We start from the raw sequence: 14,643 nt of genomic DNA, 5'->3' as shown, positions 1-14,643 counted from the left end.
CCAGAGTCGGAGGATGGGGCCTGGGAGGAGAACCCAGGAGTCCCCTCTGGCGTCAGGTCAGGCAGCGGCCAACTCAAGAACCGGCTGAAGCAGTATGCGCCTAGGAGGACAGCTTTGCGTGTGTTTGAAGGATGGTTCGAGCAGGAAAATGTGAAGATCCCCCGGGAGAACACCTGACACGACACCAAGTTGTTTATCGGGGTGAGGATCAAGTTTTAGCAAGCGTCAGGGGAAACCAGGGCGACGTGGGTAGCAAAAACGAGAAAGCTGTGTGGGGAAGCCCCGTAGGGGCGTGGTGCTTCCGAAGGCTGTTGGTAAAGCCTGTTCTGTTACTCATTCTTCTTCGGCAGGGAGGGAGCACCTGGACCATTCCTGGGGTGAATCCCTGTGTTGGGTGCTCAGAACCCAGCTGGGAGCAGCGTAGGTGTGCTGGGACAGAGTTGTAAACAAGAAAAGGTCCGTGACTCACACTAGGACAGGGAAGTGCCCAAATCTAGGGGAGAACACAGCAGGTGGCTCGTCCTATTTAAAGTCAGAAAATGCCTTGTCAGGAAAAGGAGGATCCAGATGCCCAGGAGTCTGAGTCTGGTTGCCGGGAACGGCTTTCCAGGCACAGGAACAGCATGTCAGAAGCCCAGGTGTCAGAGGGAAAATGGTACCTTTGAGAGGTGTGTTTTATACACTTTTGATACCCATGTATAAGAAAATAGTATAATGGGGCACCTGAGTGGCTCGGTCGGTTGACCATTCGACTTTTGCTCAGGTCATGATCTCACGGTTCATGGGTTCGAGCCCCACATCAGGCTCTGCGCTGACAGCTCAGAGCCCGGAGCCCACTTCGGATTCTGTGTCTCCCTCTCTCTCTGCCCCTCCCTCGCTCACACTTTGTCTCTCTCTCTCTCTCAAAAAAATAAATAAACGTTAAAAAATCTTTTTTAAATAAGAGGATATTATTATAGTGTCCTCCGTAAGACTAATAATTTCCATACATTTTCTGGCTCCTCTCTCAAAACACCAATTCCGGGGGCACCTAGGTGGCTCAGTCCGTTAAGGGTCCGACTGTTGATTTTGGCTCAGGTCATGATCTTGCGGTGTGTGGGTTCGAGCCCCGCGTCGGGCTCTGTGCTGTCAGCACGGAGCCTGCTTGGGATTCTCTCTCTCCCTCTCCCTCTGCCCCTCCCTCGCTCTCTCCCTCTCTTTCTCTCATAAATAAATGTAAAAAAAAAAAAAAAAAAAAAGACCAACTCTGTAGTTGTAAGAGGCATGGTTGCTATGGAACAATTACCTACTGAACGAATGAATTAGCAACCAAACAAGAGTCTGACGCCCCAGCAAGATGAAATGCATTTCGGAAAAGCAACGTAAACAGTGTGAGATCTCCGTGACCGGTCTGGAAACATACTCCTCAATCTGCCTTTTTTGCCTTTTCCCGTCTTTGTTCCGAAACGTCTCGGCGGTACAATTTTATAGCGTGCTTAGGGCCCTGCCTCTCCTGGGCCACAGTGACTTTTTCTCAATTCACAAAACACCCCGTGCCTTTTAGACGCCAGTGATGCGTAGACACCGCGTGCAAATGAAGACAGTGCATAGACCACCCATAAAGAGCATCAGCTCTGGGATTCGGAAGGCCTGGGTTTTGTCAGCAGCTTACGGGTCGCCACCAGCGCGACTTTGAGCCTCAGAGCTCTGAGTGTCGGCGGGGATCGGGTGCTCAGCTCTCAGGCAGGCTGTGGAGGGAGAAAGCCCCGGAGAAGCATCCAAAAGCCTCACACACGGCGTCTGCCCTCTTCCTTTCCTCGCGCTGTGCCCTGAGCAAGCCCCGCTCACGGAGACGAGGGCCTCGTCGTGGAGGAAAAAGGGAACTATTCAAAAGAAAGAGGAAAAGGAGGCGGGCATCCTTGACACGGCTCACCGGTGGGCTGGCCGTGCCAGCAGCCAGGAGGCTCAGCCAGTTTCTGAAATGGTTTCGAAGGGGCTGGAACGCTTTCCGCCCCAGAGCTGAGTTACGCTCACCCGCTTCCTGCCTGGGCCGTGTTGGCTGCGAGGCTTCCTGAAGGGAGACAGGCCAAAGCACTCAGAGAGCTTCCCGAGGGAGGAAGCCTGACTTCACAGAAGCTGGAGGCCCCGGGAACACTGGACGGCAGAGGGGGTGTGGGGGCCCAGGCCCGGCTGGTGATGCAGGCTCCTGCTGGCGATGGGGACGCGGGACTCCAAGTGGCCTGCCACGTCGGGGCAGGGGCGGGGAGTGTGTGCGCAATAAAGGGCATCGTGTATTCCTTCAGCGCCCCCGTATTCTCGGTCCTCCACTAGGCCCACGTCCTTGGCCGCTTCCTGGGGTGGAGAGGGGTCCCAGCTGTACGCGTGTATTGCATGCACACGGTGTTTCCGGAGCTGAAAGTCCCATAAATTATAACCGTGGCCAACCCACACTGCTTACTCTACGGCGGGCTAAGGGCTTGGCATAGTTGACCATTTAATCCTCTCTTAGCCCTGGAGGCCACCAGCGTTGTCCTCAGGCAAGGAAACAGAGAGGTCGAGTCAGGTAGCCGGAGAGTAAAAGCCACGCGGGGCACGGAGCCCCCTCTGCGAGCCAGAAACGCGCCGGGCCCCCCAGTTCTAGCGTGTGAGCCCGGAGTCGGGCCCTCCGGTTTGCATTCAAACCTCCAAATCAAGCGGGGCCTCTCAGAGAAACGCTGAGTGGTGGGTACCAGGAGCTGGGGGGGGGAGGGTCCCCTGGGGGCTCGGAGCTTGAGTCTGGGCAGCTGGGAAAGTAAGTTCTGGAGGTGGACGGCCGCACCACGGTGACAAACCGCCTAATACCACTGACCCGCTCGCTTCGAAATGGTTAAAAGGGTAAAAAAGTTACCTGAGGTAGATTTTACCACAATAGAAAAAGGTTTTTTTTCACAGGTACAGGGGAATCTAGCGTAGCTCTAGAAATGTTCGCCGCATTGCACAGGCAATGGGTCCTCCTTCATTATAAAAGGAATCATTAGCGATGGAAACTGAGCTATAGATTTTCCGTAGACCGGGAGCCCTCGATATAACCAGTTCCCTGTCTAGCTGAGTCAGTTCTGTTCATGTGTTGGGGGGGGGGGTGTGGTGGAATGTGTTAAGTGAAGCATTCAGGGTCCTACCAACAAAACCACGGGGGAAAATCCGGGCCTCTGAAGGTAACACAACGTGCTCTCATACAATGTGCTGTCCTTTAGCAGCAGGGAATTTTCCAAGTGCTCTAGAGACAGCATCTGGGGAGGGAGAGGACTCTTGAGGGAGTGTCCCCCATTGTGCCTGAATCCTCACGTCCGCCTCTGTGTGGGGGCTGAGGACACTGACAGCCGGGGGGTCAATCGCCTTGCAAGGCGGGGGACAGGAGACTTACGGCCCGGGGCAGAGAGGCCCCTGGTAAGCAGTGAATCACCTCATTTGGAATGGAGAAAAATCCCAAACGTCACCTTAAATGAAGTCACCCGTCATTTCTCGAGGAAATCGAGGTTCCAAGATAGGGTGGGGGGCTGCCCCATGTCACACAGCTCGTTGGCATCTCAGTAAACAATCTTCTTCCTTCTTGCCTTTTCTCTGCCCCTCAACAAATATTTACCAAGGCCCTTCTCTCGGGCGGTGGCGTAGGGAGGTGTGTAGGATTTGAACCGGCCCACGGACCACACGATTCATTCACTATGTGACCTTGGGCAAGTTGCTTAACCTCTCGCCTGCCAGTGTCTCATCCGTAACATGGGGATGTGAGGATTCCAGAACTGGCCTCGCAGGATTCTTACGAGGATCGCCGTGGTGTCACGATGCCCTAACACGGGCACCGGGCGTTCAGCAAGCTCTGTAGCTGTCTGCTGTTGGTCGCTCCCGGGTCCCCACCATGGGACGTGGGACCATGGGACGTGGCACCATGGGACGTGGGAGGCGACGGAAGAGTTGCATCAGCTTTGCGGTTTTGCCGAGGGTCACCCTCACATCTCCAAGCCTCCCGTCCGGGCCTGCGCTCCGCCCGGGGAATACAGACAGAACCAGCTCCGCTCGGGCCACCAGGAAGCCCGCGTCTGGCAAAGACGTTGACAGAAAAAGCATCGTAAGGCAGCAGGGGGGAATATTACACGTGTGTTACTAAGTGAAAAATTATAACGCCCTACGAATTGCCTTCAACAATAGTGTCCTGCTCAGTGTCTTTGCTTCCCGTTGCTGGGCAATAAATTCCCACAAAGTCGAAGGCTTAAAACAACACCCGTATTTATTAGCTCCCAGCTCAGGAGGACAGAGACGTCTGGGTGGAATCTGCTGGGATCTCTTCACTGGGTCTCGCAGACAGGGACTGACATCTGGGCCTCTGAGGAAGAAGCTGTCCCCAGGCTCATTCGGGTTATTGCCAGAACCCAAGTCCCTGTGGCTGTAGGTCTGAGCTTCCTGTTTGTCTGTTGTCCATCACCCACGGCGGCCATCTGCTCCTAACGGCCACCACGTTCCTTCTCTGCCTTCAAACCAGCAATGCCAGATCCAGTCCTTCCCACACTTGGAACCTCTCTGACCTCCCCTTCGGCCACCAACCAGAGGACACTCCCTGCTTTCAGCGGGTTCATGTGATTGGATCGGTCCCGCCTGGGTAATCTTCCTTTTGATGAGCTCAGAGTCTACTGGTTAGTCCCCTCCAGGACAACGACAAGACCTGTTTGGCCCTGTAACTCACCTAGCCACGGGAGTGACGCCTGGTCCTATGCCCAGGCTCTGCCCGGGCTCCAAGGGAGGGGGTCCCTAGGTGTCGCCAGGTTTCATCGTAGGATTCTGCCCACCCACCGCGGTCGGGCTGGGCCAGGTCTTGTGTGGTAACAAGCAAGCATTAGTCCACACCACGGTGGGCTGGGCTGCCACCCTGGGTCCTCTCCACCTCGGGGTGAGCCTGAGAGAACAGCCACCGTCCATCTATGACTCGGGCGGTCCCACAGCAGAGAGGAAGAGTGTCACCCAGCATGGACCGGCTACTGAAGCTTCTGCCCAGAAGTAAAGCCCATCACGTCCTCTTCTGTGCCAACGCACCCAATAACTCACATGGCCACGCACAACTTGAAGGGGGCAGGACGCTCAGTCCCAGCGTGGGTCTGGGAGAGAGGAGCCTGGACGGATTTGGCGCCCAGCACCCATGACAGCCGTAAGTAGTGAGTCATGGAGAGAGAGCAATGGTCGTGAGCGTCGGCGCCTTGCTGGGCACTCGGGTCGGGACTGTGTTAGCCAGAATGCTTCCATCTGCGAGACAGAGAGGAAGCCTCACTGAAGCCAGCGCTAGCAAAACCCGATACTTGGTCCGTAGCCGGAAATGAGCCCAGGCAGCTCACAGAGTCCACCCAGGAATTGCAGGACTCTGCCTCTGGACCCGGATCAGGGATGTAGCTCCGTCCAGACTTTTCCTCCGTCCACCTGCCCGCTCTGCTCATGCACATTCTAGCCACACCTGCCCCTCCGGCGGAGACCCCGGCCCCGGGGCGGGAGACACAGCTGCCGCGGCCACAGTGGAAACTTCGGTGGGATGAGAGAGAGGCTCTCTCCCTGTCCCCGCCCATCGATCCCAGGGAAGCACGTGGGTCCCGTGCCCATCACCCGTGCCCATCACCAGCGCCAGGGCGGCGAGGTAGGAGCTGGCCCAAGACGGAGAGAAAGAGCAAGGCCTATCTAAGCAGAAAAGAAAGGAAAGATAAAGAAAAAGAACAGCCCGGCCCCCACAGCCACCCCAGCTGCTTCATGTTTAATCTTCACGGAAACTCGGCAGTAAATGTTATAAATCCCACGCGTCAGAGGCAGACGAGGGATGACAAGATTTGCACACATAATGCCATTTGTTCACATCATTGCAGAAGTGAGACTGAAAGTCTGTATTACTCCAAAGCCTCTGCTCTTTCCGCTGAGCCAACCGGGACTCTCCTTAAAAGACTCCTTCTGAGTCCCTTCTGCATAAACAGGCCCGGGGAAAACATCTGGGAGAACTCGTCCGGTACACTGGATCCCATTAAAATTTGATTCCGTGTCTTGGAGGCTTATAGAGGGGCCTGTTGTCTAAAACATGGGATTCTTTTTATACTCACTGCCCAAAAGCCAAGCCCTGCCTTAGTGTTTGTCTTCATTCCTTCACTCGGGACCATGTGGGCCAACTTTCCTCTCGGGTTTGCCAAGATCACCAGTAACACGCTCAAAAACACATCACCTAAACAGGGGGACAAGTGTTGCTTTTAATCAAAGGAAAACTGACATCAACAGGAACGCTGGGGGTAACGTTCTGGCTAGTCGTTCAACCTACCCCCACCTCAAATACCTCCTGGCTGCCACTGCCGGGTCAGGGCAGCACGGGCGTCCCCGGATCCTGGCTTCTGACCTCAGAACGCAGGCAGGCAGCGCGGAGACCCAGAGGTGGCCCCTTTGCCAGAGAAGTGGCCTCCAACGCTAGCCTCTGAAGTTAGCATCTCAGACTCTGTTTTCTGAAGAAGCTGTCCCTGGGCACTTCCTTTTGGACGCGAGGCAACGGGGATTTGAGAACGGCCACGGCCATTTCAACCTCGGCTGCCGTCGCAGACACAGGACAGGAACATAGGGAACATTCGGGAAAGGCGTGATTCTGCATCAGAGCCAAGTAACAAGGGGGCAGGAAAACAGCGAGTTGGCTCAGGAATCTCCCATAAGCCCTGGGGCCAGGAACAAAGAGCATTCTCCTGGTTATTACTTGCATCACTTATCGGAATCTGCCAGTCTGAACAGCAAGAAGGAAAAGGTTACATCCTTTTTATCTAGAAGTGCTAAAAAAGGGGCCCCAGGCTATCAAGGTGCTAGGTCACAAGACAAGCGAGGGCAGGGTCGGCTACCAGCTCCAGCCTTTCTTTAGTAGTCAGGCGCAGTCGTTACATCTCTGGACAGGGATGACGTACCATGTGTCCTGCACTCTATCGGCAGCCACTTTGTGACCACGCGGGGGCCTGGCTTCAGGATGGAGCAGACGATATGCATGTCAGAAAAGGTTTAACCAAAGAGGCAGAAGAAAGACATAGTAAGGGATTCACTATAAAGAATTGGCTGACACACTTGTGGAGGCCAGACAAGAAAGTCCAAAAGGGGTAGGGCAGGCCATCAGGAAAGGCAAAGAGGAACTCACAGGATGGGCTGAGGCTGCTCCACAGGCAGAAATTGTTCTTCTTCAGGAAAGTTCTTCTTCATTTTCCATTCTACTCTTGATATCATTCAACTGATTGCATCAGGGCCACCCAGAATATCTCGGACAATGTCCCTTCCTTAAAGCCGACTGATTATGGACTTTAATCACATCCACATATATCTTCATGGAGACACCTGGTTTTGTGTTTACCTGAATAACCGGGAACAGTAGCCTCAAGAAGCTGACCCATCAGAAGGCCATCATAGTGTGGAATAGGGAGGCAGGAAAAGATGATTTCTTAAAGACGTCATTGAGTCCCTAGATCAAACCATTCCTGAGCTCCATACTACCATCGCACTTTCCAGGTACACTTTCCAGAAATTTAGCCTTTGGCTTCTCAAGCTGTGTCTTCTGTAACGTGCCACCTACAGTCCTAACTGACCCAAGAGGGACCCAAAATAAGGAGGTGACAGCCTCATTTTGATCAAACTTCTCAAGAAGGGCTGCTCCAGTCTGCGTCCCAGATGGTATGAAACCCAGTGACACACACCAGGGTGAATAAAGGGGTGGTCGTCTCCACCTGGAGGAAGATGCTTACCGAACACGTGCTCCGTGTTGGCCCCAGGCCCCACGCTGTGGACATAAAGCACAGGGGACACTTGCTCTGCCCACGGGGGATGGGTAAGCAGACAGACAGCAGCCAGAGTGGACAATGCCGTGGCAGAGCAGGGGAGGGTGATGGGTCTGTGGGAGATGGTCGGGCAGAGGGGACCCAGTCCAGCCTCTGTGGGTCAAGGCAGGCTTCCTGGAGAAAGCGGCATTTCAGCTGTGAACGAAAGGGTGAGAAGTAGCAAACCCGGGACACTAGGTGAGGGAACGGTGTTCCAAGAAGAGGGAACAGCATATTTGAAAGATAAGGCCACTTGGGTATGGTGACTACAGACCCTTGTGACTACTAATGCTGTGTGGTTTGGAGTAAGTCACTCGGCTTCTCTGGGCCTCGGTGCCCTCAAATGACGACGGTAAAATACATGCACTGACTTTTGCCCTGGCCTCAGAGCAAGGCAGCACTTCCAGAGTTAGTTATCATCATCGCCACCAGGAAGAGACTGGAGAGGTGGCCGGAGACCTCAGACGGTCTTCCAGGCCTCGGGGAACCAGGGGAGCCCTTGAAACGGGCTGGCGAGAGAGGGTTTCTGCTCCAGGCAGAAAGATGTTAATCATGATGCGATTGTGGGAAAAGATCCGGAAGCCACTTCCGCGGGAGACGTTTGCTCTGAAAGAGAGCCGACTCTGTCTGGAGGGGCAAGGATGGGTGCTTGAGCACAGACTGAAGAACAGGGGTGGCCTTAGGATGGGGTCAGGGCTGTTCTGCGGAAGAAGGGAAAGCAGTTTTAAGCCAAAGATGGCGGCACAAGGGAGTCATCACAACTCACCTCCCCCTTGGGGAAAATCTGCATCAGCCAGAGCTGCCCCGAGCCTGGAGAGTGGCCCCAGCAGGCAATGAGTTCCCCATCCAGGGAGGTATGCAAGCAGACTCTGGAGGCGACTTGACAGGAAGGGGGTGAAGGTGAGCTCAGCATCTGGAGCTCAGGGTGCAGGAGAAGCTTCTGATCTGCCCGAGGGGCCCCATCCACAACCGCTCGCTCACCGCGTCCCGGGTGAGACAAGGCCGGATCTCCTAGCGACATGTTTATCTGGACTTCAAACGCACTGACGACTCCTGTCTTCCAGCACACCGTCCTCTCCACCTGAATGGTCCAAGGACTTGTTTGGGTGCCTGGGCTTGTTTTTCTTCCCTGCTCTGAATCTGAAGCTCATTCGATGGACCCATCCAGAAGCCCTGGAGCCTTTCAAAGCAGGCCTGGCGTCCCTGGCTGGGCCCGCTGGTCTGCCAGGGAGGCCCACGCCGTAGGCACTCCATGCGGGGAGTGAGGGACTCCTTCATCCAGAAGAAAACCACCTCTCTGTTTGCTGCCTGCCCAGCTCCAAACCCACACAGTCCTGTCCTGTCCTGTCCGGGAGGGTGCCCAAAAGACTGTCCCCAGGTCATGTCGGTAAAAGTGGTGAGAGAATCCACTCTCATTTGCAAAACAGGAAGGCGTGGCTGTGATCCCAGCCCAGGGCTTTCACACCGGAAAGCTAGATAAACAAGACCTCGGGCCTGGAAGGGACTGGGGTGGCGCTACTCTGTGTATGGACAGGGGATGCCCGGGTACTGGGTCAGGATGGGATTTCTCGGGGCGGATGCCGCAGGGAGAGGCTGGGGCGGGACACCACACTCCTTTGTACCCTCCCTTGCAGCCCGAGAGCCCTGGGAGGCCTACAGACACAGGCCCGGGTTCCTCATGAGCCTTGTGACCTCAACCAGTTTCATGTCCCCCGAGACCTCTGTTTCTTCGTCTGGGAAATGGGAATGACCCCACCCACTTGAGGGACTTTCCGCGGGGCTCATGGCACTTGTGACAACAGCCGGGATAGCTGTCACAGAAACGGTGTGCAGTGATGCTCGGTGTCGAGTAGGTACCTTCCTCTCTCTGACAACTCCTCTCCTCCTCTCCTTGCCTGTTCTCTGGTCCCCCTTGGGCAGCCCAAGGGCCTCAAGTCCATCTCTGACCGCGAGGATCTTGCTTCCCGCAGGAGGACAGGGCACAAAGTCCTGCCTGGACCCATTTGCTTCCAGCTTTGCCACCTCGGGCCAGTTGCTGGAATCCTCTGAGCCTCAGTTTTCCCACCTGGAAGATGGGACTGTTTTCGGCGCCCGCGCCCCCACAGGGACACTCGTGTGCGTAGAGACAGTGACATTAGCTCAGCCAGTGACACTAGGTCTGTGTCCTTTATTCCTCACCGTGGGCCTCTGAGCTAGGCGCTCCTGTCGTCCTCTGTGTCGTCCTCATTTCACAGACAACGAGAGGGAGGCAAGAGCCAAAACACCTGCCCAAGGGCGTCACCGGAAGTGGGCCCCTCTCTGAGGGGAGAGCTCATCCTTAACCGGGTCTCCGTACAGGAGCGTCACCCGTAGAGCCTTGTCACTAAAGGAGCCACTGCACATTCGGAGAAACCACGCTTCCCGAGGGTCTACTGTGTACCGAGGCCTGAGCCGGGGGCTTGAAGTGCTCCCGGCTTGCGGGTGCTCACACATCCCCCCAACCACAGGCACAGAAAGAGCCCGTCTTGCAGACACAGAGGCGCAGCCACTCCAAGGGTAAGTGACCCCCTAGGCTTCCTCTGGGCGGTCAGTGGTGGCTGGACACATCGACACCGGGCTGCCTGGCCCCAAGCCCCTGCATCACTGGTGCTCAATCCCTCACCTCCGGCCCCTCTCCCTCCCCCGGCTCTGCTCTGGTTTAACAACAGGGTCCCCACCCCAACTGCGAGCCCGAATGCCCACCCCTCACCCCGAGGGAAACTCCATCCTTGTCTTCCTGTGCTCCCCCACCCCCTCACCAACCGGCCCTGCCTTTTCAGGAGCTCCCCTGCCAGCAGAGAAGGTGTGGGAGAGGAAGGGCCCCCCCCACCCCCATCCTTTCCAGGTGTCCCCAGGCGGGCCGCTCCTCTCACAAGGCGGTGGCGGGGGGGGGGGGGGGGGGGGGGGCTTCAGGTCTGAAAGGATCCAGTGTCCAGGGCCAGGTGGGCGTGCTCCGTGGCCTTGGCGGGGGCCCACAGGAAGCGGAGGAGGTGTGGAGGACCACCCCCAAGCCGCCGCTTAAAGGGGCGCCTGCCGGCCACAGGGGCGCAGTGAGGCTGCCTTAGCACCATGACGCCCGGGCTGCTCCCACTGCTGCTGCTGCTTCTGGCCGGACCCCCCGCGGCACAGCCCGCTCCCCCGACCTGCTACTCCAGGATGCTGAGCCTGAGCCGGGAGGTCACTGGGGACGCCCGGCGCCTGCAGGCCATGGAGCCCTCGGTGAGTCCCCACCTGCCCTCCGCCCCGCCAGGAGGCTCTGTGCAGACCCAGTCTCCCAAAACGTGCCTTTGGGCCAGGAAAACACACACACACACAAACACACACACACACACACACACACACACACACGCTCTTTTTTTTTCTTTTCTGGTCAATGTTTATCTCAAGGGTTTGCATTTTATTCCCATCCTACTAAGTAAGATAACAGTGGTTTGCATCTCTTTTGTTTTGACTAGAAGGGAAATCTATCCAAGACCTCACAAGGTCTTTGTTTGTAACTTGCCAGCAACACTGAGAGGATCTGTTGTAAAATGAAATAAAAGTTCCCCGAGGAGCCTAGAGCTCCGGAGTTGAGGAGGAACACAGAACTAAGCTCATTGCCCTCACCGAGCCTGGCGATGGTGAGCGTGGGCTGAGGGGGTGACCCCCAGAACGGGTCCCTGCTGCAGGACCCTGGGCAAAGCGCTCGGCCCCTGAATCTCAGTGTGATGGGCTGTGGAGGGGAGGGGGGGGGCGGGTAGAGAGCCCACGACCCTCTTCAGACGCTGGGAGGGTAAAGGCGTGAATGAGACAGGCTTGCGCAGTGCCCGGGGCGGGGGTCGCCCCAGAACGTTAGTGCTGTTATCACTGCTGTTTCAACAGGCAGACCCAGGGCACGGTGGGGGCAGGAGGTTCCAGAAGAGCTGCCCAGAGCTAGAACCCGGGCCCCCTGACCGCTTGTCCGGTAGAGAAACAAATGAAACCTCATTAAGAGCTTTGAAAAAATATAAAGTGTCTCTTCACCCAGCGTAAACACTTCAAACAAAATGTAATGTTTCTCAGATGTGGGATTATGATAACCTTGACACCTTTTATTTTTATTTTTATTTTATTTTATTTTATTTTAAAACTTAAATAATGTGTATTTTTTCCCTAGTTATAAAAGGCATATATAGTAGATTCCCCCTTATCCGTGGATTTGCTTTGCGGGGTTTCAGTTACCTGCGGTCAACCGCGGTCAGCCGCGGCCCCAGAGCAGACGATCCCCCTTCCGACGTATGGTCAGAGGGTCAGTCTATTCTAGTATGTTGTTGTCATTGTTCTTTCATTAGTAGTAACTGTTGATCTCTCACTGAGCCTAATTTATAAATTAAACTTTATCTGGGCTCGTACTTATGTATTGGAAAAAAAATATGATCTATAGGGTTCAGTACTATTTACGGTTTTGTGCACCCACAGGGGTGTTGGCATATATCTCCCACGTATAAGTGGGGCCGGGGGGGAATACTGTGCTTTATAGAACAGTTGGAAAAAGCACAAAGGACAGAGAAGAAAATAAATATCACTTGCCATTCTGCCACTAGCGGTAACAACTGCCCTAACATTCTCGTGGATAGTATTACAGCTTTCTGACCATGCATAGGTAATCAAATCCATGCACGCGCGTGCACACGTGTGGGTGTGTGTGTGTGTAAAATCAGATCAAGGAAGGTGTGTATGGGGTTGTATGGCTGTTGGGAGGGTGGCAGGGAGCCTTCTGTGACCAGCCGATGTTGTGTGCCCGTGGGCATCATGGTAACCCGTATCCCTTCCCGCAGGAGGCGTGTGTGAGGTACCTGCCCAGGCTATACCTGGATATACACGTAAGAGGGTCTTCCTGCCTGGGGGAGGCATGGGGTGGGGAGAGAGCCTGTGCAGAAGGGCGCAGGGGCCCGCAACTCCTGTCCCTCTGGCTGCTGACTCCTCCGTGACCCTACCCCTGCTGTCTGCTCCCAGAACTACTGCGTGCTGGCCAAGATGCGGGACTTTGTGGCTTCGCCCCAGTGCTGGAAAGTGGCCCAGGTGGATGCCTTGAAGGACAAAGTGCGGAAACTGTACACCATCATGAACTCCTTCTGCAGGAGAGTAGGTGGCACTATTGAAAATTCCTTCTCTGCTTGTGATCAGCCAAGATGCTCAGCCCAGGGCTCTTAGAAGAGGAGGGCGGGGGACGGGGGTGCTCCGGAGATGAGGAGAAAGGAGGAGAAACGTTTATGGGGTGCTTTCAGTTCACAAAGCCCTTCCTCTACCATCGCCACCCTTGGTAAGTGACGGGCACTCAGGACAAGGCAGTCCCCTCCATGAGTCACATTGGTATGGGGACAACATCCAGGGCCGTATGCTAAACCTATGAGACAGACTCGGCCAGGAGCCAAAAGGGGCAGGGATGGGAAGAGAAGGCTATGAATTCGGGGAGCTCCGAGCACTGGGGTCAGAGGAGACTTTCCAGAAGAGGGGCTTCAGATGCTCTGTGATAGGAGGCTTCTGGTAGGAGAGGGGAAGGAGGCAGAAAAATGCAGAAAACGTAGAACACTAAAGCCTGAGCACTAGACGTAGAAAGCAGAGTCGTGTGATCCCCGGGGGCACAGGCTTCCGCATCAGACAGACCTGAGCTCGGGTCCGTCTTCCTGCTTCCCAGATGGGAGCCACTCGTCCCTGCTCTCAGCCACACATTCCCCATTTGTGAACCAGAGACACAATGATGCCCACCTCACGCCATCATTGGAAGGATACTGGTAATGACGACTCCCCGACCATGGGTGCGGGTCGCTATAGGAACTCCATTGGTCCTAAGACGTTAGCGAAGTGATCACTCAAAGAATTCCTAGCACCAGGCCTGGGCCCAGGGTAAGTTCTCAGGATACATGATTAGCTATTTGGTTCCATTTGTTCGTGAATCAAAGATTTGCCATGGATTTCCTCCCCACTCGCATTTCCGTCCTCATTCCCCTCTGCCCTTGGTCTGTGGGGTGGGGTGGGGGAAGACAGGGAGAAGGTACAATTATAATACAGGATTATTTATATTTCTAATGCAGTATTATATCATGTTCTTTGGGAGCGTGAAGACGTGGCCGGTTCTCCTTGGGAGAATAAGGGACGGGAAGTTTTCACACAAAAAGAAATAACCGAACAGCCTTTGAAGATAACCAGGAGTCCTACTGTCGTGCATGAGCTCTGGGGCCACATTCGGTAACATTCTTGCTCATTGCACATCTTTTTCAGGATTTGGTGTTCCTCTCCGATGACTGCGATGCCTTGGAATACCCAGTCCCAGTGACCACGGTCCTGCCAGGCCGTCAGAGATAGGACAATCCAGAAAGAGAGCCCAAGGGGACCACAGTTATGTCAGCTGCCCAGACTCGGTGGGCTAAAGCCAGGCGCCCTGGCAGGTCTCTCTGTCACTGTAGTATCAGAAACTGTCACGTCTCTCCACCTGCTGGAAAGCAAGGTGCGTGCGCCTCCCCCAGAACCTACCTTGAAGACAGAAGTCTTGCTTTCATTTCCGCCTGGTTTTGTCTTGGCAGGATGGTTAGATGCACAAGGATGTGTATTTGATCACTGAGAAGGAAAGGGGAAACCAGCTTCTCTTGTATGAACGTCTAGCTTGAGAGCAAGCAAAACAGTAGGTTTGTATTACTGCTTTAATGTAGTACCAGTAACATTTTTCCTTCTTGATAGGTATCTGCGTACATGTAGCCAATCTTCTATTTCTTACCCTCTCCCACCATCAACTTTCATTTTTAAAGAAATTTCACTGCCAAATAAAGTGTATCTGCAAGGTTCATAATCACATAGT

The 14,643-nt window shown here is 54.8% G+C and overlaps 1 protein-coding gene across 1 annotated transcript; it reads left to right on the top strand.

Annotated features, from left to right (window-relative positions):
• The first annotated feature begins 10,861 nt into the window (after positions 1 to 10,861).
• CYTL1 (cytokine like 1) lies at positions 10,862 to 14,639 on the top strand. Its single transcript, XM_019453725.2, has 4 exons — positions 10,862 to 11,048; positions 12,626 to 12,670; positions 12,804 to 12,932; positions 14,070 to 14,639. The coding sequence occupies exons 1-4, from the start codon at positions 10,899 to 10,901 to the stop codon at positions 14,151 to 14,153; spliced, it is 408 nt and encodes a 135-aa protein (XP_019309270.1). The 5' UTR covers positions 10,862 to 10,898; the 3' UTR covers positions 14,154 to 14,639.
• The last annotated feature ends 4 nt before the right edge of the window (positions 14,640 to 14,643 follow it).

Source organism: Panthera pardus, unplaced genomic scaffold (genome assembly GCF_024362965.1).
Source record: "Panthera pardus isolate Hobbes unplaced genomic scaffold, ASM2436296v1 HiC_scaffold_13, whole genome shotgun sequence".
Lineage (NCBI taxonomy): Eukaryota > Metazoa > Chordata > Mammalia > Carnivora > Felidae > Panthera > Panthera pardus.
This window is presented reverse-complemented; position numbering and strand designations above follow the sequence as displayed.

Excerpts from the sequence above, each read along its gene's own strand:
- CYTL1 (XM_019453725.2), top strand. The coding sequence starts at position 10,899 with ATGACGCCCGGGCTGCTCCCACTGCTGCTGCTGCTTCTGGCCGGACCC. Across the intron at positions 11,049-12,625 it reads TGCAGGCCATGGAGCCCTCG|GAGGCGTGTGTGAGGTACCT; the intron begins GTGAGTCCCCAC and ends CCCTTCCCGCAG. Across the intron at positions 12,671-12,803 it reads GGCTATACCTGGATATACAC|AACTACTGCGTGCTGGCCAA; the intron begins GTAAGAGGGTCT and ends GTCTGCTCCCAG.